General features: G+C 49.6%; 1 protein-coding gene across 1 annotated transcript in view; it reads right to left on the reverse strand.

The window, feature by feature from the left end:
- Positions 1-213: 213 nt before the first annotated feature.
- NPLOC4 (NPL4 homolog, ubiquitin recognition factor) overlaps positions 214-23,187 on the reverse strand; it is a 52,073-nt gene continuing 29,099 nt past the window's right edge. The window contains exons 12-17 of the mRNA XM_040244824.1: positions 20,504-20,664; positions 11,490-11,561; positions 8,726-8,821; positions 7,490-7,606; positions 6,030-6,132; positions 214-2,531 (exon numbers count right to left, since the gene is read on the reverse strand). Coding sequence (XP_040100758.1) covers positions 2,374-2,531; positions 6,030-6,132; positions 7,490-7,606; positions 8,726-8,821; positions 11,490-11,561; positions 20,504-20,664 — 707 coding nt within the window. The 3' untranslated portion in view covers positions 214-2,373. The remainder of the gene's footprint in view (positions 2,532-6,029; positions 6,133-7,489; positions 7,607-8,725; positions 8,822-11,489; positions 11,562-20,503; positions 20,665-23,187) is intronic.

Genomic DNA, 23,187 nt, shown 5'->3' on the forward strand with positions numbered 1-23,187 from the left:
AGGGCCAGGCTCTGCTCTTCCCATGGACATCATGCTGGGAGCACAGGGCCGACGAGCCTGCGCAGGAGGGGGTCTCTATCCTTCATAAACACATCAGCAGAGGACAGTGACGTGTGGAGAGGAAGTCATCAAGTCACCTGACAAGGCAGGCAGGTCAAGGATCAGGGCAGGGAGAGGCCTCAGGGCCCAGGAAGGACAAACGGGGCACTGACAGTCGCTTCAGGTGCTTTTATTGGTTCACTTGCAGGGCTGGAGTCCAGGCAACGCTACTGCAAACCCGACCGACACACACCTGCAAGACCCAAGTGGGAGCACGGGGAGCAGACTGGTCAGTGGAGGCTGGGCACCTAGTCACCCTTTGCTGAGTTATGGTGCCTGGTGGCATGAGAGGGTGTGTCCACATGAGGCCAGGTAGGATGCAGGTGGGGCTGGGGGCCCCCTCCCTTGTGTAAAAGGAGATGGCTAAGCTGCCTGGGCCTGAGTCTGCTGGCAGGGTGCCCCCGGCTCCTTATGCTGACCCCTGACTGTCTTTGGACAATAAAGTGCATTACTGAACAAAGAGTGACTCAAAATCAGAAGCAGAGAAATCACAACACTTTTTCTTTAGCTAAAAGACAGACGGAAATGAACTATGCAGATGCCAGAACTTCAGGGCGAGCAAGATATTGGTCGAAGAGAAGGTAGAGACCAGAACAGGTGGAGGAGGAGTGGCGGGGACCACGTGGCCTGAGGTTAGTGAGCTCCCACTCCCCCTGCAGACTCACATCTGATCAAAGGAGCAGGTGACCTGGGCCAGAACACGTGCCCAACTTTCTGGCAGGTGGCCACAGATGAGCTGGGGAAATGGGGCTCTGCGCCTCGTGCCCCTAGAATAGGCCCAACCCACTGGCCACTTGAGTGTCCCATGCCAGGTCAACCCGGAGGTGCCAGGCACACCCCTACCACAAGTGAACACAACACCCAGGTGTGCTCTGTTCACAGGCCAAGGGTGAGGGAGGGTCACAGAGATTTGCATCCTGCCCTAGGACAGAGACATGAAGTCCTCAAGCAGCCTGTGTCTGGGTCCACCTCTCCCGGGGATGGGTGCAGTGCAGCTCAGAGATACGGTTTTTTTTTTTTTTAAGGCAAAGAGGCATCAGGACATCCACAGCTCCTGGGGAAGGGCCAGACTGGAACCCAGCCGTAGAAGAAATGCGGGCCCCTAGAGCACGTGCAAGGTCTGACCACCTTTGTCCTGGGACGGCCTGGACCCACACCTCAGCATAGGACCCACTTTCCAACAACCCAGCAGCAGCTCCACAGCCCTCTACAACCAGGTTCCTACTCCCTGACCTGGCTTGTAACGTGGCCTTGTCAGAGGCCAGGGTCTAGGCAGGTCAAGAAGGAATGGTGTGGGGACAAAAGGGACCAGAGCTTCCGGCCCTGCCTGGGGCCACCCAGCTCACCCAACACAGGCCTGGTCAAGTGTTGGCTGCCTGAGGGGCTGCCTGCTCAGTGGGGGAAACTGCCAGGCTCCTGCTTGGTCCTGGGTCTGCAGCTGTGCCAGCCGTGTGGCCTGGCAGGAAAGTCTCAGGCACTGAGGTTCACTTGTGAGGAGACCTGACTGTGGGTCCCCCGTCCACTCACCCAGCCTGCACACACCTCCAGGAACTCATTAAAGGAGGGACGAAGGTGGAAACTAGTCTCTCTCACTCCCCTTTTATGCAGTTTTTCTTAAAAAAAAAAAAAAATAAATAAAAGTCTTCTGGGCAAGAATTACTGATTAACTGTTATTACAACCAAAGCAGACTTTAAAACCCCCCATGGACGCTGGGTGGGAGCAGGAAAGGGCGGGCAGCAGATTCACCTGCAGACCAGGCTGACAGGAGGCCATAAGCCCGTGGCCACACATTTCCACTGCATGATGGCTACCAGAAGGGGAAGAGGTGGCCCTCACAGGCAGGGTCTGCCCCAGAGCATCAGGGTACAGAGGTCACTAAGAGCTCCCAACCGAAAACATGGGAGGAGCAGGAACAAAAAGCATCCAAGGAAGGGAAAAAGAAAGCTGGATGGTGGCAGCGAGCCCTCCCACCCCCTCGATTCCAGGTGATGATTCAGAGGCACCTAGTCCTTCTACTACAGTGGGGGCTGCTGTGGGGCGGCCGGGTGAGGCCACACCGTGCCTCCACCAGGAGACTGGTTTTAGCCCGCAGAGCACCAGCCTGACTCCCTCTCTCCAGGGAAACCTGGTGCTGAGAAGCTTCCTGGGTCAGAGACCCCAGGGCAGCCGCCCCCGCCTTGCCTTCAGGGCTGCTGAGGTGGGGCACGGTCACAACAATCTCGGCTTCCGAGAGGGCTGGGGTGGGACAGTCCCGCCAGCAGGGCCCAGGAGCCCTAGGTCCTGGGGAGGCTGCACATCTCGCAGTGGCCGGTGCCTGACTGGTTCATGAAGGTGCAATGCTGACAGGCCCACATGGCAGACGAGGCGGTGTGTGTGGAGCCCCCGACGGCTCCGTACTCTTGGAGGCCCGGAAGCTGCACACCAACTGTGCCTGTGGGGCAAGAAGAGAAGCAGTATTCATCCATTTTGCACAGGGAAGATGCCCCCACCCCGTCTGAGAGTTCTGCACGGCTGCTCATCAGGACAGGAGTGGACTTGAAAAGCAATTGCCATGGGTGTGGATGAACGCGGCTTGAGAGCCCCCACCTTGGGTCCGCTGCTCTCTCACACACAGAGCCCCGCTAAGGACAGTTGCCGTCTGCTGAGCAGAAGCTGCCGGCTGTGGCCACTCGCGCACCTGCCCACTGCCCCACCCAGCTCTGTCAATGGCTCCTTCCTTTCACTGCTGAGGAGCAGCATGTGGCACGAAGAGCATCTCTGGTTAGCTGTCTCCCTCCTGATGCACACTTGGGTCATTGCCAGTTTTAAGCTATTGTGAACAAAGCTGCCACGAATATTCTTAACACAAACCTTCGTGCGGATCTGTGTTTGCCTGTCTCTCGGGTAGCAGTGGGCTGGCTGGGTCATCCTTACCAGGGCGTGGGAGAGGCCCCAGCTGCTCCGGGAGTGTGTGAGCCCACCGTGCAGCCAGGATCTGCATCTCCTTGCACAGCATGTAATGGCAGCTCACTTACTTTCCACTTTTCTGATGACTACAAGTTTTAGACATTTCTTCACGAGCCCAAGTGTTTCATTCTGATAAAGTCCACCTGACCAATCTTATAGTCAGTGTTTTTCTGTCCTACCTTCAAGGTCCTGAACATATTCAACTTTTTTTTTTAACATATATCTTTACAGTTGTAGATCTTACCATTAGGTCTATCAGCCTGTGATAGACCTAATGTCCCAGCCTGTATTGATTTTTTGTTTCTTTGATTAAAAAAAAAAATCTTTAGCTTCTCCTGTTGCAGCACACAGGCTCAGTAGCTGCAGCTCACCAGATCTAGAGCTCATGGGCTTCAATATCTGTGGCACACAGGCTGTTGCTCCACTGCATTTAGAATCTTCCTGAACCAGGGATTGAACCCTGTGTCCCCTGCACTGGCAGGCAGACTCTTAGCCACTGTACCACCAGGGAAATCCTGTGTTGATTTTTATATATGAGGTGTACTGCAGAAGTCCAAGTTCATTTTACCCACACAGATACCCATTTGCTTCAACATGTTTTCTTAAAAAGGGTGTATCTCATGTAATCATTCAGGTACCTTGTTATCACCCAATTCTCAACTCTCCATCTGGCCCATCAGCCTATTTATTCTCATGCCAACAGCACCCTGTTTTAACCCTGGCAGCCTTACTATTGAAAACAGTCCACATCCTCCAGCTTCATTTTTTAAAAATATATTTATTTACTCGGCTGCACCAGGTCTTAGTTGTGGCACGTGGGACCTTCGATTTTCACTGCAGCATACAGGATCTTTAGCTGTGGCATGCCAACTCTTAGCTGCAGCATGTGAGTTCTAGTTCTCTGACCAGGGATCGAACTTGAACCCTCTGCGCTGGGAATGCAGAGTCCAATGGCACCCAACTCCAGTACTCTTGCCTGGAAAATCCCATGGATGGAGGAGCCTGGTGGGCTGCAGACCATGGGGTCGCTAAGAGTCGGACATGACTGAGCGACTTCACTTTCACTTTTCACTTTCATGCACTGGAGAAGGAAATGGCAACCCACTCCAGTGTTCCTGCCTGGAGAATCCCAGGGATGGGGGAGCCTGGTGGGTTGCTGTCCATGGGGTCGTACAGAGTCGGACACGACTGAAGTGACTTAGCAGCAGCAGCAGCCACTGGACCACCTAGAAGTCTCTTTTTTCATGATTGTTTTCTAGGCCCTCTGCACCCCCAGATAAATTTTACAACTTTTTCCCCCTCTCTTCCCTTGCAAAATAAATATGTCTAAGTGGAATGATGATTGAGATTGTACCAATTAATTTTGGGAAAACTGACATCTTAGAAATATCTTGCCTTCCAGTCCAGAACAATGGTATTTCTTTACAATCTATTTAGCTCTTCTGGCAAAGTGTCAGCTTTCAGTAGAGAGCTCTTACATGGCATCAGTAGACTGCGTCATGAGATCTCTTGCGTTCTGTGACTCTGCATCTGCAAAGGGTACTCCATTGCTAATTTACGTTACTAACCCCTGTGCAGTGAGCAGAGTTCTTTGAGTAGTGTATCTGTTGACAGCATTTGACAACCACACAACACATTTCAGCAAAGTGACAGGCACTTTCCCAATAGAGGCTCCAGACCATATCATCCTGCTGCTGTGAGACTGATGCTTGAATAGGTTTGGGTTTCTTCCCACCGTTAAGTATGAGGCGTGGAGCCAATGGGACCCAGCTCCTATGGGGTCACTAGCTTTTCATTAGTTTCTAGTGAGGATGGCAAGGCACACCACATGCTCAGACTGAATCCTTTCCTGATCTAGTTTTCTTTTCTCCCAACTGGGCCAGTGCTTATCTAGGAAAACCTCTTGGTCAAGCCACTCTCCTTTCCCAGCTTCCCCGTGTGCTCTTTCTGAAGCTCTCTTTTTAGAGAGAGGGCTCCAACCCACTAAAGCTGCTGCAGTCAATGTTTCTGTGTGAGGCATCTGGAGAATAACACCAGGAGCTGGAAGAGCCCAGTACGTGGGAGAGCCGGACCAGGAGCTGAGACCCTGACCAGCACCTCATACTGTCCACCCAAGGACATGAGGCCATGGGCTTTGCTGTAGGAATCTGGTGACGACATTGGGTCCTGTTTCAGAACGTGAGGACAAGAAGTAGATGGCATGTCCAGCTCTTTTACCGTTTGGCTGTCAGAATCATATAAAAAGAAAACTTAAACAGAACAGTAACACGAATTCCAAGGCTCCTCAACCCCTGAACTTCCAGGTACTCAGTGTAGAGAAAGTAAGAACCCCACGGGGTTCCCTGTGGCTTGGGTTCCACTGAGGGTTTCCTGACTAACTCTGGCCCTCCAAATTGAGAAAATGTTGAAATACTTTTTAATATGTACTTTCAGGTGTGTTTTCAGGGGGCACTGCAGTTCTTCTCAAAGCCACAGGGCAAAGAGCCACCAGGGTCACCACCCTCTCGAGCTCTTGGCGAGGGCGCTGGGAGTATGGGAACAACTGGATGGAGGCCGATGGATGGAGGCTCTCACTCTGAAGACACAAGATCCCCTAATTCTATTCTCTTTTCCTCCTTCTCCACCAAGAATACTCTGAGGATTGATGGGGAAAGGGGAACAGAAAAGCCTGAGGAGCCCAAAAGCTCTCTGCACTCAGCACTTAGGTGAGTGTGAAATTCCTGTTCACCTAAAACAATGACTTTCAAACTACTCCTAAGATGCTTAAAGAATCATGTACAAAAATCCATAGAACTGTGTACCCAAAATGTGTGGCCTTTACACATATGTTACAGCAATAAAAACACCTGTGGGCCCCAGCAAAGGTTTGTCTGTGCTCGTTTCACTGCCCACGATGCCATCAGGATACATCTGGGGTCCGGTTTCCAGGGCGGCAGGAGTCTGAGCCCTGGTCACGGGGGTTGCAGGAGGGGAGGACACTTACTGCAGAGCTGCTCAATGGTGGCCCATTGCTCAGACTTCTTCCAGGTCTGGGCAAGCTCCTCATTTCTGGTCCTCACGGCCTCCAGCAACAAGCTGATGCTGTCCTGCAAGAAGCCAGAAAGATTCCAGCTCGCTTCACTGACAGTGGACAGACTTGCTCACAAGATTTTCCTCACCAATATCAAGACACACTTAAGGGAGAATTGTGAAAATCTCCCAGGCTGTCACATGAAACGTGAAACAACACACACTTAGTCTATAAAGGCAAGTGCTAAATTGAGCTAAAATGTAAATTCTTCCCAGAGAGCCCCAAGGTGACCACTGTGCTGCTCTGTCTCCTGGGCTGACTGCTCCACCCCCTAGGCAGTCACAGCTCACAGGCCTTCTCCTGAGGGCCCGGGCAGACGGGCAGGAGCCCCGTGGCCATGAGGCCCACCCTCATCCCTCTCGCCTCCCTCAGTCCTCTGTCTTCATCACGTCTATATCTCAGTGCGCTTTGCAACCCAGAACTCCAGGGCAAAAGTGCAGAGAACTAAACAGCGTTTATAGTTAGAAACTTACAAAGCCTTCCAGGGCCTCTCAGGCAGTACCTTCAGAAAATGCTTCCTAACAGATGACTGCAACAACAGCACAGTTTCCAGTGAGAAGGCCCTAAGCTCTCACCACCTTCCCAACCGGACAGAAGGCAGCTGAGCCTGGGACTGGAGCTGCAACTCTCTGGGCTAAACAGGGAAGGCAAAGCTAGTGTGAAGCCTCAGGATGCCCAGTGTCAAGTATCACAAGTGAGCAGTCTGGACAAAAACAAACACAAGACCAACCCAGCAGGACACAAGAATAGCTACAGAAAAGCAGTGGGAGGAAGGGGCCTCACCCTTCTACTCTGTCTCCTTGTAGAAATGCATTTCCTTGGGTCTCAGGCAGAAAAAGGGCCAAGTAAAAGGACAGCCACAACACAACCCATGCAAGAGGCTTCCTGACTGGACCCACTGCTCCTGTGCTGCTCAGAAAGCAGCTGCCATCTGTAACACTTCGCCCTCATCTCCCCACAAAGTATGTCTTAAAAACGCCAACTGTGCAGCTGTGTGCCTGGGGCCTGGATGCTGGCCAACCTTCTGGGCCAAGGTGATAAACCAGAGCTGATTCAGGAGAAGGGGAGATCGGGAAGCAGAGGCTGGGATTCTCAAACTGTTCCAACAGGAATTTTTAAACTGTGGATTTCTAATGCTTCCCTTAGAAGGACACAGCTAAGTGGCCTCTGCATCCCATATGATTTGTCCTCCATCATGGAGGGCAGACACTTTTGAACAAGCTATTCTAGTGCAAACTCTAAAACTGAGAAAGTCACCTATCCGGGCCCTTGTGCAAAGCTGCTGCCCACAGGACAGGTTAAGGGGGCGTTAGCTGCTCCGGTGCTGCCCAGAGTGTTCCAGTCTGAGGACAGAAAGCCCACCTGGCTCGTACCTGCAGAGGCATGACGTCGTTGGTGACCAGGAATAGCAGGAGGTGGAAATCCGAGATAGTGTCCAGGAACACAGATGAGGTGTTCTGGGACAGGTACGTGGCCAGGCTGTGGAAATCCTAGAGATCCAGGTAAGGGGGGGAGGAGGAGGAGACAGACACAAGCACCCGTTGGTCCCAGGTCAGAGTTGGAGAGCCACTATCCTACAAAAACGAGACTGAGCACGTTGAGCACTGAGGGACGACCCACCCAGTCTCCTTCTAGAACCATTTACTGGGAGCCAGGGGTTGAGGAATGCAGCTGCAGAGGAAAACTTCCAGGAAAACACTCGGGACATCTGACTTATGGAAGAGTACTGACCGAGCTGTGAAACACATTCAAACTCACCTCTGGGGAGGAGTAGGAGTGGGACGGGCCACGTGGAGCTGCGAGAAGCCCTGTCTGTCCGGGTGCACTGCTGACCAGGGCAGCAGAGTAGTAAGGAACAGGAATTGGGGCAGAGGGATGGGGGGACTATATGACACTAACGCTTTCAATGGGACTGAAGGACATTCAAAGGTGCTACACCAGTCAGTGGCTCTGCTCCTCCACCAGCACCTGGCCAGGTGGGCGGTGAGGAAACCAAAGTATCGGAGAGGTGCTGGACACGAGTGACTGCTTCAGAAGAAACTCTCAATGCAGACATTCTTCAACCAGGCCCCTTTCTGCAGTGCCTGTGATCAATTTGGGATGTGTGCTCACAGGCCACTGACATGAGGACAAGGCAGTCATGGCGGTTCTGACTGGCCTGACGTGCAGGTGAGAACCGAGGCGGCCAGGCCACAAGAGGCCCCATGGCTTGGATGGTGCCAGAGAAACGTGGCAAGGTGACGACGTAGGGGGCAGAGCACACAGCAAAGCAAGACACCGCCACAAAAGACGGCGCTTAACAACAATCAATAACCTTGCTGGAAGAGGACATGAAGTGACCGATAAAACAGGCCCCCTGAGAAGGGTCCTTCCAGCAAATCCACAGGCCTGAGGACTTAGAGGGATTTGGCTCTATGCTCATCCACTGCCCCTGCCCTGGAGAGGACTCATGCGATCAGCAGTATCTTAGAAAAAAGCCTAACCAGGCTTTGTCACAAGAACGAATGAGCAGAGTCAGAAACCTTGATACTTTCTGGAAAAATAATAGTGACACTAGATAAACAAGCAGCAGTGACTTTAAATTATGTTTCTAAAGACAAAGAGCTTACCTGTGTCTCACCTAGTACATCCCGGTTTTCAATAGGAAATGGATTTTGTGAAATAGAAAAAGTATAAACTGGATCCTTGGGGAAAGTTGTTGTGATCTAATGAACAAAAACACAAACCCATGATAAATAAATTGTGTTGTAAACAGGGATGTGGGCCCTGAGCACACCAATCCTTGGAGCCCCGAGCTGCTCACAGGAGCAAAGTCCTAACTGTTCTACCCTTAATGGGATGCTTAGCTCTTAGGACAGCCCCTAAATGAAAATTCTGAAACTGTGACTCTCAGAGGCAAATAGAGAATCATTTTTCATAGCTGGTAAGACTGTGGTACCCGTGGGCAGTTTCCTAACTCCATCTCCACTGGAACGGCCTCTTGGCTGCTCTCCCGCAGCCAAGGGGGAGCTAGAGAGTGGGCCACGGGAGAGAGCAGAGGCATGAGCGCCATCTCAGGAGCCAACTCTGTTCCGACCACCATGTCTGGAGGGCAAGTGCAGAACCAGTTCCTGATGGTTTTGAAAGCGACGGTGCCCTCCAGCGAGCTGGCTGAGGCCCCTTCCAATTCCCAGGCACCACTCCATGGAGCCAGGGCATGAACAGGCAGGAAGAGAAGCGAGGCTGGGGAGATGCAGGGCACGGCTCTCCCCTGAAGATGGCTGGAGTCAGGAGCTCACGTCCAAAGGGGAGCTGAAGCCCTGCAGTGCCTCAGACGTGCTTCAGAAACGAGAGAGGGCATTTAAAATTCAAAATCAATAGAAGCTACAGGGACAGTGGCAAATGTGCAAAAAATCAATACAAATACAGTTTCTCATTCCTCCTGGCAGGTGCCCCACCCCCAAACGCACTCAAGTGTGCACCACCATCAGCCATCTTTTGCTTGACGCAGCTCTTCCTCTGCAATGTGACACTAGCAGCAGATTACACCTCATCCAGATTTAGCACAGCTATTCTGGTTCCTTCGGGACTATTTCTAAAGAATGAAAATGTGGCTCTGGCCTGTTTTCTGCATCAGTGAAGGCAGCGAGCTGTGCCAGGCTGGCTGGCCCAGGACCTGCTGTGCCCGTGCCAGCGCTGTGACAGTGAGCTGAGCCGTCAGCAGCGCCTTCACTCGAGCCCTGCTGGCCTTTTATGGATGAGACCACGTGGCCTCGGGGCACAGGGTGTGAACTCAGCACAGCACCAAGTCCTCCTGTGAGGCCTCGCTTGGTTCATCTGAGAGATACGGAGACCGGAGAGCCCATGCCTCCTAAGGCTGTGTGAGGATCAAGTGTGCCCAGACAGGTGGAGCCCAGTCTCAGCTGCCGTCATGATTCTAGAGATGGCGGAGGGGCCACCTCACTGCAGAGACAAGGCCTGTGGCGGGCTCACACCCCTCCCTTTGGAAGGCAGATACAGGAGTGGACCAGCAACAACAGAAAACCCACTAGTAAGTAAATGTGGAATTAAGGGAAGTATTTGTTAGACCTGTAACTGCCCCTTGGAGAACTTCAGAGCCAAGTTCACATGGCAGTCTGACTATCCCAGAAACCCAGGGGAGACGATGCACGGTGTCAAGCACTTTATTTTGTGCTCAAACCCTCTCCCCACCCAGCCTGCCTGGCAGACAGCCCCCTACATGCGAAGCACCTCCACAGAAGGCCTGAATGGCCGCCTGTCCACGAGGCTTATTTAAAGTCATTGAATGTGCTGATCAGGTGGGGGTCTGGGGTCGGGTGAGGAGTGAGCACGCTTATCTGGACACCTGCTCCAACCTCCTTTCACAGGAAGAGAACACGTGAGTATCACAGGGTAGAATGCTTCCCCATCAACCAAATGCTACTGCAACAGCACTAAGGCAAGAGCTTAGTTCCTTCATGAAAGGGAACGGGTGGGGAGGCCACTGGGAAAGAAGACCTCAGGAAGCTGGCTTTAAATCACGCAGACTCCTCCTAAGTGTATGCTCTATCAATCTGTTTTCATCTTAATTACACCCTAGGTAGTCTAAAAAGCAGATGCCTTTATGGCCTAGGTAATAAATATATTCTCGGGAGCTGTCAGTTGGAATGGAGCGTTGGCGGGCTCGGCTCACAGGGACCCGCTGCTCCAAACGCAATGATACTTTACAGCCTGAATCACATGCCTGTCCAAATGCAGCCTGAATTCATCCTGGCAGGCAGCAGTTAGGAAATGAGCCACCTCCTGTACCCTGTGGACAGAGCGCTGACTGCAGCCAATGCATCAGGCTCTGGTCCTGCAGCATGTGCTGCCCTCTGCCCGCAACCACATCTCCGTGAGGAGCCTCCAGAAAGGAGCCGAGGATTGGGGAAGGTGTGCCAGTACCAGGAGCCTTCCTGGCTCCTAGAGTGCCCTCCCAGAGACCATGCTACCCTTCACTCAAGGGCAGGGTCCGGCTGTGTTCCCTAAGGACCGACTTGCAGCAGCCCACCATGAGCCTGGCTGTGGCAGCCGTTGTGGCAGCCACTGTGGCCAAGGCAGAACGTGCGCACAGAGCCAGGGAGAGGCTCGCTGGCCTCTGGGGCTGCTTGGCCTAGTCAGCGGTCCTCTGCTGCACTGTAGGCTGGGAGAAGTTAACTCCTTAAGTTGTTTTTAAGGAAATAAAAAACGAAAAGCCCTTAAGGTTTCTAGCTTTTCAGGGATGCCAGAAGCTCAGTGACTCAAATATCTCTGTGTGGCTATTCTGCGCAGGCAGAGGGGCAAGTGTTCAAGCGGCGCCCTCTCAAGGCCTCCCCCAGCCGTCCTGACCTCCATGGGGAGATGACACACACTTACGTCTATGATCAGATACTCCACAGGCAAGGGACGGGCCAGCTGGGTGATCTCGTTGCCAAACTTGTCTATGTCCTGAAACAGGAGACAAAGGTCCAGGGTGTGAGTGCTGACCTGTGATGGGTTTTCTGTCCACATGCTTGTCTCACTCCTTAAATTACTACAATTCCTGTTGAAGTGTTTGAAAAGCAGAGAGGGAAATGTGCACATTTTTGCAATGACTCCACCTTCCAGCATTTCTTGGAGGCCACGACTCAAGAAAGCAGACTTGCTCTCGGCCACAGGTGTCTCGCCCCCCAGCCTGGTGCTGAAGCGGTGGGAGATGGACCCCAGCTCCCTTTAGGACAGGTTCCTGGAAACAACCCCCCACCCCAGGCCACATCTGCACCCCCGCCTTCTCTATAAGCTCTCCCAGTCTCACATCTGAATGCTAACTCTTAACAACCTCCCTCACACCTTTGAAAACCCAACTTCATGGAAACTTAATCCTTACACATTAACAAAATAAACACACACACACACACATACAAGTACACATACTACTACGCAAACATGAAAATCCCACTGCCAATCTGTCAAAGTCTAAACTTGTTTTGCTTTGTCAGATGCACGGAACATAAAGTTTAATTATGGGGAAAAATGGCCAGCATATGTTCATTAATCATAAAATGACAATTAGATCTGATTTATGTCAAACATGCTGAGTTCAAACAGAGCTCTCGAAATAAATTCATAAGAACCAACACTTTTCATTAAAGATTCCGCAAGAGAGGGTCATATTTTCTATCTAACTCATCACTTAACATTATATAAATCATTCACTGAGTCATATATAAATTAGACATCCATAATTTCCAATTATGGGACCTTACATAAAAGTTTATGTTTATTAAAGCTCTCAGACCCTAATGGATGCCAAGCAGACCTCCCTGGGGCATGCAGGTGACGCAGTGCCACCCCAGCACGTCACACCTTTTGGGGATGTCAGAGGCCCATGCCGTCTTTTGAGACAACGTTCACAGGCTGTCCTATGTTAAACCAAGTCTGTTATCCTAACGAGAAGTCTAGAGGCTCCATGCGGCCCTGCTCCTTTTTTTTCCTTCCAGATATTAAACTCTTTGGTCCATAGCACATCTCAGATTACCCACCCCTTCCCTACCTTTTCTCAGTTCACAACCCAGAGAGCTGCTAGCAAGCATGTGCCCCTCTGCCCTTCCAGAAAATGGTTCAAACACATCTAGCCAGCCACACAGGGAGTAAGAGCACCAGCAGAGGACAGGTTCCTGCAAACAATGTCCATTCTGTCTGTCTGCTCTCCTCGGAAGCTAGAACCCTGTCCCCTCCACCTGGGCAAGAGTCCTTGGTCTTTCCGCATGCTCATTGCTGCAGCATATGAAGTAGGCCTGGCTTTCTGTGGCTCTACCAGCTTTGACACTGGCAGCCCAAGACATGAGGCTTGCTGAATGGGTCCTGGGCCCCAAAAGTGGTAGTTTTTCAATGGAGGAAACATGGTAGGAGGCAGGAATCAAACCCAATCAAACTACATCACCATTTCCAAAAATACATGCTTGCCCCTACAAGAAACAACCTGCAACAACTCACACATAATTAGCCCGTCTGGAATTCATCTTCAAATCTAATTAAGCTCTAATATGCAGAGACATTTTCACAGCACCTGTTCGCTTTAATCTTCCCCTCTAGGGATGTTTCTTGCTAAATGCCCCCCTCTCTTTTTTTTGTGTCATGCGATTCTCTTTCAGATTTAACTACCCCACTGTACCCTTCTGCTCCCCAAGAAAATAAAGGTGCTGCATCCCCCTCTCTTCCCTGGAGGAAAAGCAGGTACCTTCTATCTCTCCCCCATGCTTTCACGCAAATGTTTTTGCCAGCCAAGCCCTAGCCCCACACACCATTTTAAAAGGCAATTACTTTTTATGGGCGTTAGCAAATGTCAGGCAGAATACACTAGGAGGAAGACATCTTAATTCTAAGTTTGGCAGCCACCAAAGTGTAAGCAGTTTTATCTCCACCTGGAGAAAGACACTGGGAGAGTCAGAAATCGAGGTCCCTGACGCCTCGCTACCTCCCATCGGTCATGTCAACAAAACGTCAATGAGAAATCCAGGCATCTCTGTCTGTGTTAGCTCAGAGGCAAGCAGGCTTTGTGCCAGGACAACAGCAAAGTCCACTTACTGGGTGGCACCAGCTTGCTTTGGCAAAGGTGAATGAAATCCTTCAGGTAATGCTTTTCTCCTTAAAGAACTTGCAAGAAGACAGTAAGTGAAACGAGCAGCTTGATCTGAGACCTCACAGGATAAAGTAAGAAAAAACAACATTCTCAGGACAAAGTCTCTTAAAGAATCACCATTTAGGAAGCAGTCCAGTTGATAAGCACCTAAAGAGCACCTGTTAGAAGCAAAAGACCAGCAGAGCCTGGTCCAGGCTTGACAGCGTGTGCATGCACCCAGCAGGCCCCAGAGCATGCGGAGGGCACAAACGGGTGTGAGGACAAGCTGCTCTGCCCGAGATCTAACAGCCAGGAGGGGCAGAGGGCAGGGGGGACAGCAGCTGTGTCCACTTTAGACTCCAGATCTCAGTTCCAGGACTCACAGGCTCTGCTCCTCCACAGCCCTGCCACCCAGGGTGTGCACGTCCAGCTCCATTTCCACCCCTGTGGGGATCTGACCACAGACTTGTCATCTCCAGCTCAACAGAAAGAATGAAAGCCAAGCTCACAGGTCTCAGAGACCACAAAATCCTTCTCCCTAGACTGGGATGTTATACTCGTATGTTGTTGCTCAGTTTCTGCTCTTGCTGGCAATTTCTTGGTTCCTCGATACATTTTCCTGAATAATGCTGGAGGCAAACATAATCTCCTGTGATGAAAACATTCGTTTAGAATTCCCTGGCAGTCCAGCTGTTAGGACTTGGTGCTTTCACTGCCAAGACTCAGGTTCAATCCCTAGTTGGGGAACTAAGATCCTGCAAGCCAAGTGGCACAGCCAAAAATAAAAGAAATCTTTAAAAATAAATAGGCAAAAGATAAAACATTTGCTTAAAAAAGTTGAATAGTGCAGAGTCTCGCCCTAACAAATATAAAACTGTATTATGAAACTACAATAAATAGGTAAATGGATAAACATTACAAATCTCAATGCAAAATTAAATCAAAAAGCACTAAAGCAAAATATAAGTAAATAGACAGCTTTAAGTAAAGAATTACTTTCTAAGTATGATGACAAAAGCAGGAATTACAATTTAAAAAGATTAAGGTATCTCTGAATCAGAAAATGTTAGAACTTCCTTTGTATGTAAAGTTAAAGAAATGATATATATGACAAAGGGTTTACGTATAAAGACTCCTCATAAATGAATGCAAAAATGATGAATCGCCTTATGAATACCTCAGGGCACAGAGAGGCAATTCACAGAGAAAACAGCAGTGCACACAAGAGACTTGGGGCAGAGTGAGTGCAGAGCATGGGGTCCCGAGAGCAGGGCCCAGGCAGGCGAGCGGACGAGCACAGGGCTGGTCTACAGCACAGCCTGCTGTAGCCTTCTCGGGGGAGCTTTGGAAGACCACATGAAACCCCTGAAATGTAGGTTAACCTTTGACAAAACAATGCTGGTGGTTTGCTCGGAATGTCCCAAGTAACTCAGAACACACATGGAGTGAGCTCCACGATGAGTCACAGAGCATGGCTAGTCAGTGCCAGATGCTACGACAAACCCATGTTGGGCTGAGGACAGGTGGGTAAATGATGGGTGGGATAGAGAGGACTCCACAGGCTCCCAGAGAGTGCCGGTCCCCTCCACAGCCATGACACCCAGCTGCCTGTGTGCTCTCTCCTCCCGACTGCAGCCACCTGTCAGCTCTTCCAGATCCTCATCACTGAGGCCACAACCACCTCATGCCAGGAGGATCCACCTTGCCACCCCGCTGCCTGGGCAGCCACCTAAGAGCAGCATTCCCTGGGGTCTCTAAGACCCTCCCTGTCCACTGAACAGCCCATCTTCTCTCCTCTACTTCCAGGGCTTTAATCTGGGGTGTCTCGGCAGATAACCCTGAAGAGGCACTCTTGGTTGGCACCTCTCGCCTTCCTTCCTGTCCCACCGCATCCAACTTCAAGACACGGGCACCTCTCCCCACCTTGACAGGAGGTGCTCCCCAGCCATTCTTTCACTGGCTCCACAGAGCTTCCCATGACAAACAGATCAGAGCTGCAGACAAAGGTGGACCCTCAAGCCCTCCAGCCCTGTCCTCTGTGTGGACCCGCATACAAATGTGTGTACATACACGCACCAACATCTACAGCAGTTGGGATTTTTACTATACATACAGGTACCTTTTATTCTTTAAATATATTTATTTACTGAGCTGCGCCAGGTCTTAGTTGTGGCATGTGGGATCTAGTTCCCTGACCAGGGACTGAACCCAGGCCCCTGCACTGAGATCACAGAGTCTTAGCTGCTGGATCACCAGAGAAGTCCCATACAAGATACATTTTAAATTTTACTTCATGAGTTTTATGGCATATCTTCACATAATTTTCAAACACATTTTTAGTGATGACAGAATATCCCACCATATAGATGTATTATAATTTAATGTTCCCATTACTAGACTTTTAGATTGCTTTAAGTTCTTCTTACCACAGATAACACCATGATGAACAGCCTTAGACAAACACGGGTATGTGTCCTGTTTACAAGGTATATTTTAAATCTACCCCAAAGCCCACAGGAGGACTAAAAGGATTACTTAAATGTTTGCTTTCATAGGTCTCTTTGCTCAAACTGATATTTTCCTGAAATGTATGAGAAATGAGTGTCTCAACTCCTACAGGGCTATAAACAATTCTGAGAAGCCCTTCTAGCCTGCTCTCACTAACAGCCATGTAAGCAATCTAAGAAAACAGCAGCATGATTAAGGAAATAATATGTTCTAGGACAAAAGGGAGCTCTCTTCTTAAGGCGAGGAAACTTACAACAAGAAATGGAAATAAACAGCAAATTTCCAACATGATAAAGGGTACAAAGAAACAACACACAAAAAAGCCCCACAGCAAACTCACAGTTAATGATGAAATCCTGAAAACACATCTTTTATAATTAAAAACTAGACAAAAGCACTGGTTACTCAACACTTCCAAAAGCCCTCGCCAGCAAGAGGAGCCAAAACGAAGGGAAGAATCAAAACTCCTGCATAATGCAGAGAACCCAGAACACACGTACAAATTAGAGGAACAAGTAACAGAGAGCTGAACTGCCAAGCCAGTGCTTACTGCAGTGTGCAGAAAGTATAAAGTACCCAGGATCAATCTAACAAACAATGGACCAAACCTTCAATGAAAAAAATCCCAACTTTCTGAGAGACGTCAAAGGTATCGTTCGTGTCGGTGTGTGTGTCTCTGTGTGTGGGTGTGGGTGTATGTGTGTGTGAGAGAGAGAGAGAGAATCACATCTGGGTGAAACCTGCAGGCTGGTCCGCAGGGCGGGGCTGCAACGGATTGGGGAAGAGTGAAGTTACAGTGAGTCGGACAGTGCGGTGCTGGTGCTGGTTGAGCAACACGGGCCAGGGGACAGAAGGGAGGACAAAGGTGAGGCCACGGTCACGGAGACGACTGCTAATGGAGAAGCACCACAGATCAACAGAGAAAGACAGTTTTCCCAATAAATGGTGTTCAGACAAAATACGGCTGCAATAAATTAAGAGGAAAACTGGGCCCCTACCTTGGAACACACATTTGAAGCAATCCTAGGTGGGCTTAAAACTCAAAACCACCAACCTTAGAGAAGACAAGATAACAGATTTTCTTTATGATTCAAAATGCCAAACCGCAGAAAGCTGACCACATGGAAATGTAAGCTTTCTGCTTCAGTGACACCACGGGAGACAAGAGGGAGAGGTGTCATACTCCTGACATGGTCAGAGGCAGGGAGAAAGAGACTGAACCACCCAGGGAGGAACAGGAAACAGATACAACCAGCACATCACAGGAGACAGGACGGAGCAAACAAACGAAGGAACAGGAGCCTGGCCTCACTTATGATCAGGATGGCACAGTGACAGCTCAAGAAAACGCCCCATGGGTGTCCGAATGGTGAGCAGGACTCGGGCCCGAGGCTGTGGAGCACAGTGCCTCACGTGGCATTCTGCTCACGGTGGACTTGGGCCAACACAATGGCCACACACAGGTAGGTCTCAGGCTGCTCCAGGGTAAGGGAACACGGCCTGGCTCGGAGGACACAAGAGCACAGTTTTGGGTCTACTGTGTGCAGCAACATGTAAAACTCACAGTACCTGGTTTAGGAAAGCACACATAGGAGGTAAAACTGGAAGAAAAGCAAGGAAGTCATACTGCACCCCTTCTGGAAGCAGACAGGAAGACCCAGCAACTTCAGAGGCCACAGGAACGTTTTGGTTCTTAATTCTGGGGATTGGTATTTCTGCTTTTTTTAATTTCTTAAACATGTTTTTAAAATAATCTTTTATATCTACTTAGTATTTAATTTTTAAAATTCTGGAAAAAAAAAAAGAGATGGCAGCCTGATGACCTTGGAGCAATGTGTCCACATACACAGCGCGCCAGGCTTCACAGGTCTTTGCAGCTAACAGGGAACAGCTTTCCATGAAGACACCAGACCCCATCACTACCCCCAGACCCCATCACTGCCCCCAGACCGGCAAGCTGTCCCCAAAAGGCTCAGGACCACAACTAGCAGGATCAGCAGGTCTTAGGGTCTATAAGTGAGTCATTATGCATTCCGAAATGTGCCATACAAACATATCTTTAAGACAGGAACTTTTGGGGAGAAGATTAAACCTTCACAGTGGTCCCCACCATGGTGTGATTTTGATGTGAGAATGTTTAATAATGGTTTAAAAGTATTTATTCAGAGTACCTGATGCACACAGAATTTGTGTACGGGCAAAATCTGTGTTATCAAGCCAGAAATTGTTACTGAACACCACAGGAGAAAAGAGACAACAGATTCTTAATCAAGACTCTTTGGAAATGTTTCAAGAATGACACGGAGAACCTTTTCGCAGAACTCCTTACTGTTCCACTCTGAGGGGATGCCTGAGCGAGCTATCACAGGTCAGCCTCACTGTGTCTCTCCACTGCCACCAGCCGAAAGGAGCAGATACAGCATCGAGGCCTGCCTGCTCAGCGAGCATTTCCTGACAGGCTGCTACAGAGCAAAGACAGGCTGCTTGCTACCATAGTGACCCAGTCTTCCTGGCACAATGACAGTCCCCGCCCCCACTACCCTCAGACCATGCAGAAGCTCAGATTCAGAAGTAGAAGGCAGACCTTCATTCCAAAGAGCTGAGGGGAAGACCACGGGCAGGGACAAAGACCCTCAGGCCCTTGCATTTTTCCTTTGCTCATCACCCACTGCCACAGACGCCCACAGCAGGAAAGACCCAGCTTCAGACAGTCTCAGTCCTGCTTCTAATCCCTGAGGAGGTGAAGTCTTTGTCACAATCATGTAGTGTCTAGCCTTCAAGTCACCACCAGGATGAGGCCCTGGAGCCCCTCAGCTCTGGGCGCTCTCCTGGGTGTCTGACATGTCCCATAGGTAGTAGGGTGTGTCCTTGGCACTGAATGCTATTCAGCAATGAAAAGAATGAAGCCCTGCAGACTGCAGGCATGGATGAACCATGAGACACTGTAAGTGGTGAAAAGTCAAGTCACAAAAGACCACACACTGTAGGATTCCATCAAGGAAACCAGAGAAAGCAAATCAGTGGTTGTCAGGTGTTGGGAGCACTGGGCTGTAACTGCTAAATGATGCAGGGCTTCTTTTTGGGGGACAAAACTGTTCTAAAATTAGACGGTGGTGATGGCTACGTAACCCTGCAAATATCCTAAGAGCCCCTGAGCTGGGCACTTCAAATCAGTGAACTGTGTGATGTGCAAACTGCATCTCGATAAAGCTATTTAAAAATACAGCCTTGCTGGAACAATAAAAACAAACAGAACAATGACTAGACACTGCTTAGTGTCTAGTCATTGCACACACTGATACAAAAAGAATGTAAAAGAATCAAATCATTTTAAAGAAACTGGATTGTCACTCTCTCTGGGCTCTCACTGCTTGCCTATTTTCGGTTCCAGGCCCCTTCTGCCAGCAAATCTTTGAGGCCTAAGTGCAGTGAGACCACAAGTAGAACTGTGAACCTAGAACTTGTTACATGGTAAAAACGTCCTTCAGCAATGGAGACGAAGTACTTCTCAGACATATGGAAGCAGCCCTGCACCACAAGAAATAAAGGCTCCTCCGGGAAGAGCAGTGCCAGATGGAAACCAGGGTCTGCCCAGGACGGGGGACAGGCACAGAGCCAGACTGTGACCACGAACAACTCCCATGAGGCAGGCGGGAACCAGGTCACTAGCCTCCAAGGAAGCACCCAACGCTGACTATCCAAACCAGATCACAGCTTTCTTTCTTTTCTGGGAGGGGGGAGGGCTGTGGCACGCCATACAGCATGCAGGACCTCAGCTCCCAGACCAGGGATGGAGCCCGTGTCCCCTGTAATGGAAGCCCAAAGTCTTAACCACTGGGCCACCAGGGAAGTCCCCACAGTTTTCAATAAAAGTCATTTTTATAGTTTTCACAGGAGACAGATTTCGAAATGGATGACTGGGTCTCCTTAGGAGAGCCTCACTTCTGCCAGGCAGCTCCAACCTTCACTCCTGCTGAGGCCCACAGGCATCAATTCTCCTTTTCAGAAACTGAGGGTCTGTGTTGCAATGGTCTCACTTGTTATGCACCCCAACTCCAGGGTGTAGCATCCCCACTTCTGCTTCTAAGCCCTAACACCACACAATCCTGCATAGTTAACAAAAGCCCTGGAAAAGGTACAGATTCCTTATCCACAAGCTGGCCTCTAGATGACCATGGTGGACCCATGGCCAGAATGCACCAAAATTAGTAACGTCCAGGACAGTTCAGCGTCCACACTGCTCTCCATCCACTTCTCTCTTCTGGTACCATCGCATTTTTACCTTATAAAACACATCAGGCACGTACTGCTCGCTGCTGGACTCCTTGGCATAGCCGAGCTCAGGGGCATCCTTGCAGGGCAGCAGGCATTCATCTCGGACCAGCGCCATGCACTGATTGGACACCTGGTACCCTTCAAAGTGGACCTGGTTGTCGGGGCCACCTGCAAGAGAAAGACCTTCAATGAGAATCCACTGGAGGATGTTCAAAACAAGTGTCACTCTTCATCTCGGATCTGCAGAACCAACTCCCATGTATGTGTCTTAGATAGAATCAAAAAAGTTCGACTGCAGCTTCACGAGAGCTGTGGGCACAAAGCCTTGAACAAAGGCTGTGGAAATGCCACTGCAGCTCCTCAAACAGGCCCACCAGCGACATGCTCTCTCAGAACTGGAGGTATGACTGTTAAACCTTCTCTAACACCCATCCAAAAGCACGCTTGGGCTCCTGGATTTTAGTAACACAGGGATATGAACAACAGAGCGCTATGTTCCAGCAAATTCCATTCTTGAGTGAATGCAGGGAGACAGATGGGAGTGAATGGGAGAAGACAGAAACTTTTCCTAGCAAATACAATGCTAGTTATCTGCACACTGCAGAGGGCAGTCCTGACCTCAGACACCTGGACAGCCGGCACATCTGCGAGGCAGGCGTGGACCCTGCCGCAGCACTTAGGAGGCCATGCTCCCTGCGCCAAGCCCTGCCCTCCACTCTAACCTTTCTCAGGTCCTACTCCACAGAAACCTGCAGCAGGGTTACAGTTTGAGATGAGGGTAAAACCTATGGAGGAGGTCAGGCAGGACCAATCATTCGGCCATCTTCCTCCCCTCCAGAATCAGGGTCACACCCTGACAACTGCGATAGCTTTGGAGAATTCAAAAAAAACAAAAAGCTCTCAACATCTCTAACTTAGTTTCTTTATAAAAGCAGAGTCAGGTACTGATCAAGGAACACCATCCATCGCCACCCCCGGGAAAGGGAGAGAAATTATGCATCTGAGCATCTCACAGCACTACCAAGAAGGACAGCTCAGCCCAGATCTGAAAGGACTCTAACTGCAGATCTTATTATAAGTGATTTACTACCTCACAGTTTTAAAACCTGTCAGTAAAGTGTCAATTTCAGATGCAAAAATTCCATGGACAATCTGTAATTTCCAAATTCTCAACAACAGGTATGACTCAGTAACTGAAAGTACAGGCAGCTCCTGACTTGGAAACTATTTATAATGCTAAACAGGTACCAGTTCTTTGGGCTCATCAAATAATTCCCCATAAAAACAGTAATTAAAGGGGTTAGGTTACCATGGGAGCCCATGGAAGCCTAAAACAACAGTGCTCACAAGAAGCAATTCTGAAAATCTGTGGAGGTGACTTTTGTTTTTCTTAACGAAGTGGGGCAGGGTAGGGCGGGAGCTGCCAGTTTTAGCAGGCTAGAGTCAAAGGTGCCGGATGTCCTGCTGTCTTCATGGGAGTCCCTCATGACAAAGAACTGCTCCACATCACACCTGGCCTTGAAATGTCCTGTGCACACTCCTGTAGTCAAAACCCGTATTTGTGGAGACCTGGGATTAGAATCAACTGCATTTTATACACAACCACAGAAATAAACACTCATAGCTTTAAGACCGTATCATCTATAAACAGGATACCGTATAAGCTGAGGAAGGGCCCTGCCTGGCTCAGAGTTCTATAGAGGGCTGCTGGCTGAATGTCTAGGAACCACGTCACTGATGCCTACACAGGGCCCACCCACAAGGCTGGCAGCCCTCCACAGTGCTGTCCCCAAGCACTTGCTGGCTCATGGAGTGTACTGTCTTATTATATGTTCCCTCACTATTATTTTTCCTTAATGTTTCTGCTTTCTTTTTAGAATCAGGTGTGTAGGCTGGTATATTACCTATGAACTTTACTTTCTGATAGTAAAGACAAGTCATAAATGTACTAAAGAGCAGGTATCAGGTCTAACAGGTTTGAGAACCACCAGCCTCAATGCCTAGACCCAGAATCTCAGCCTAAATGAAGCGAGTGGGGGTTATGTGATGTAGGGAGTAGAAAGAGAATACTTTCCTCCCCTGTGTCAAACAGAAAGCTGGCTTGGCAAAATTCTGATAATGTACAACCTGTCTCTTCTCTGGTCTCCCCCATGGCTCCTGCTGCCGAGTGTTCTCATCACAATAGGTTCCCTGCCCCCATGAGGCCCTGGTAGAAGGACTCTATGCTACAGAATTAGTGTTTTCACTAATCCCTGTCCAAACTCCCATCCACTTCCTTAAGCACTTGACCCCATTAATTCACGTTAACATGTGAATGATGCTGCCATAGCCTCTGGTGCCCCAAAGTACATTCATTTCAAAGAGAAGGTGCCTGTCACTCTAAATGGATCACAAATCAAATGGATCTTAAAACTTCAGACATCATGAAAGATGTCTTCCTTCATGATTCCCATGGCAGTAGTAACAGGCTCAACTGGGATTAATAGGGGATATAGTTACTTATGGAAAAGGAAATGGCAACCACTCAAGTATTCTTGCCTGGAAAATTCCATGGCTAGAGGAGCCTGGCAGGCTACAGTCCATGGGGTCATAAAGAGTTGAACACGACTGAGCACATATTTATTTATACGCTTTAGGATGTTTGTAAACTGGGTTTTTAAACTAGAAGAAGTGTGATAGCCATGAACGAAC

Source organism: Oryx dammah, unplaced genomic scaffold, assembly GCF_014754425.2.
Source record: "Oryx dammah isolate SB20612 unplaced genomic scaffold, SCBI_Odam_1.1 HiC_scaffold_8, whole genome shotgun sequence".
Lineage (NCBI taxonomy): Eukaryota > Metazoa > Chordata > Mammalia > Artiodactyla > Bovidae > Oryx > Oryx dammah.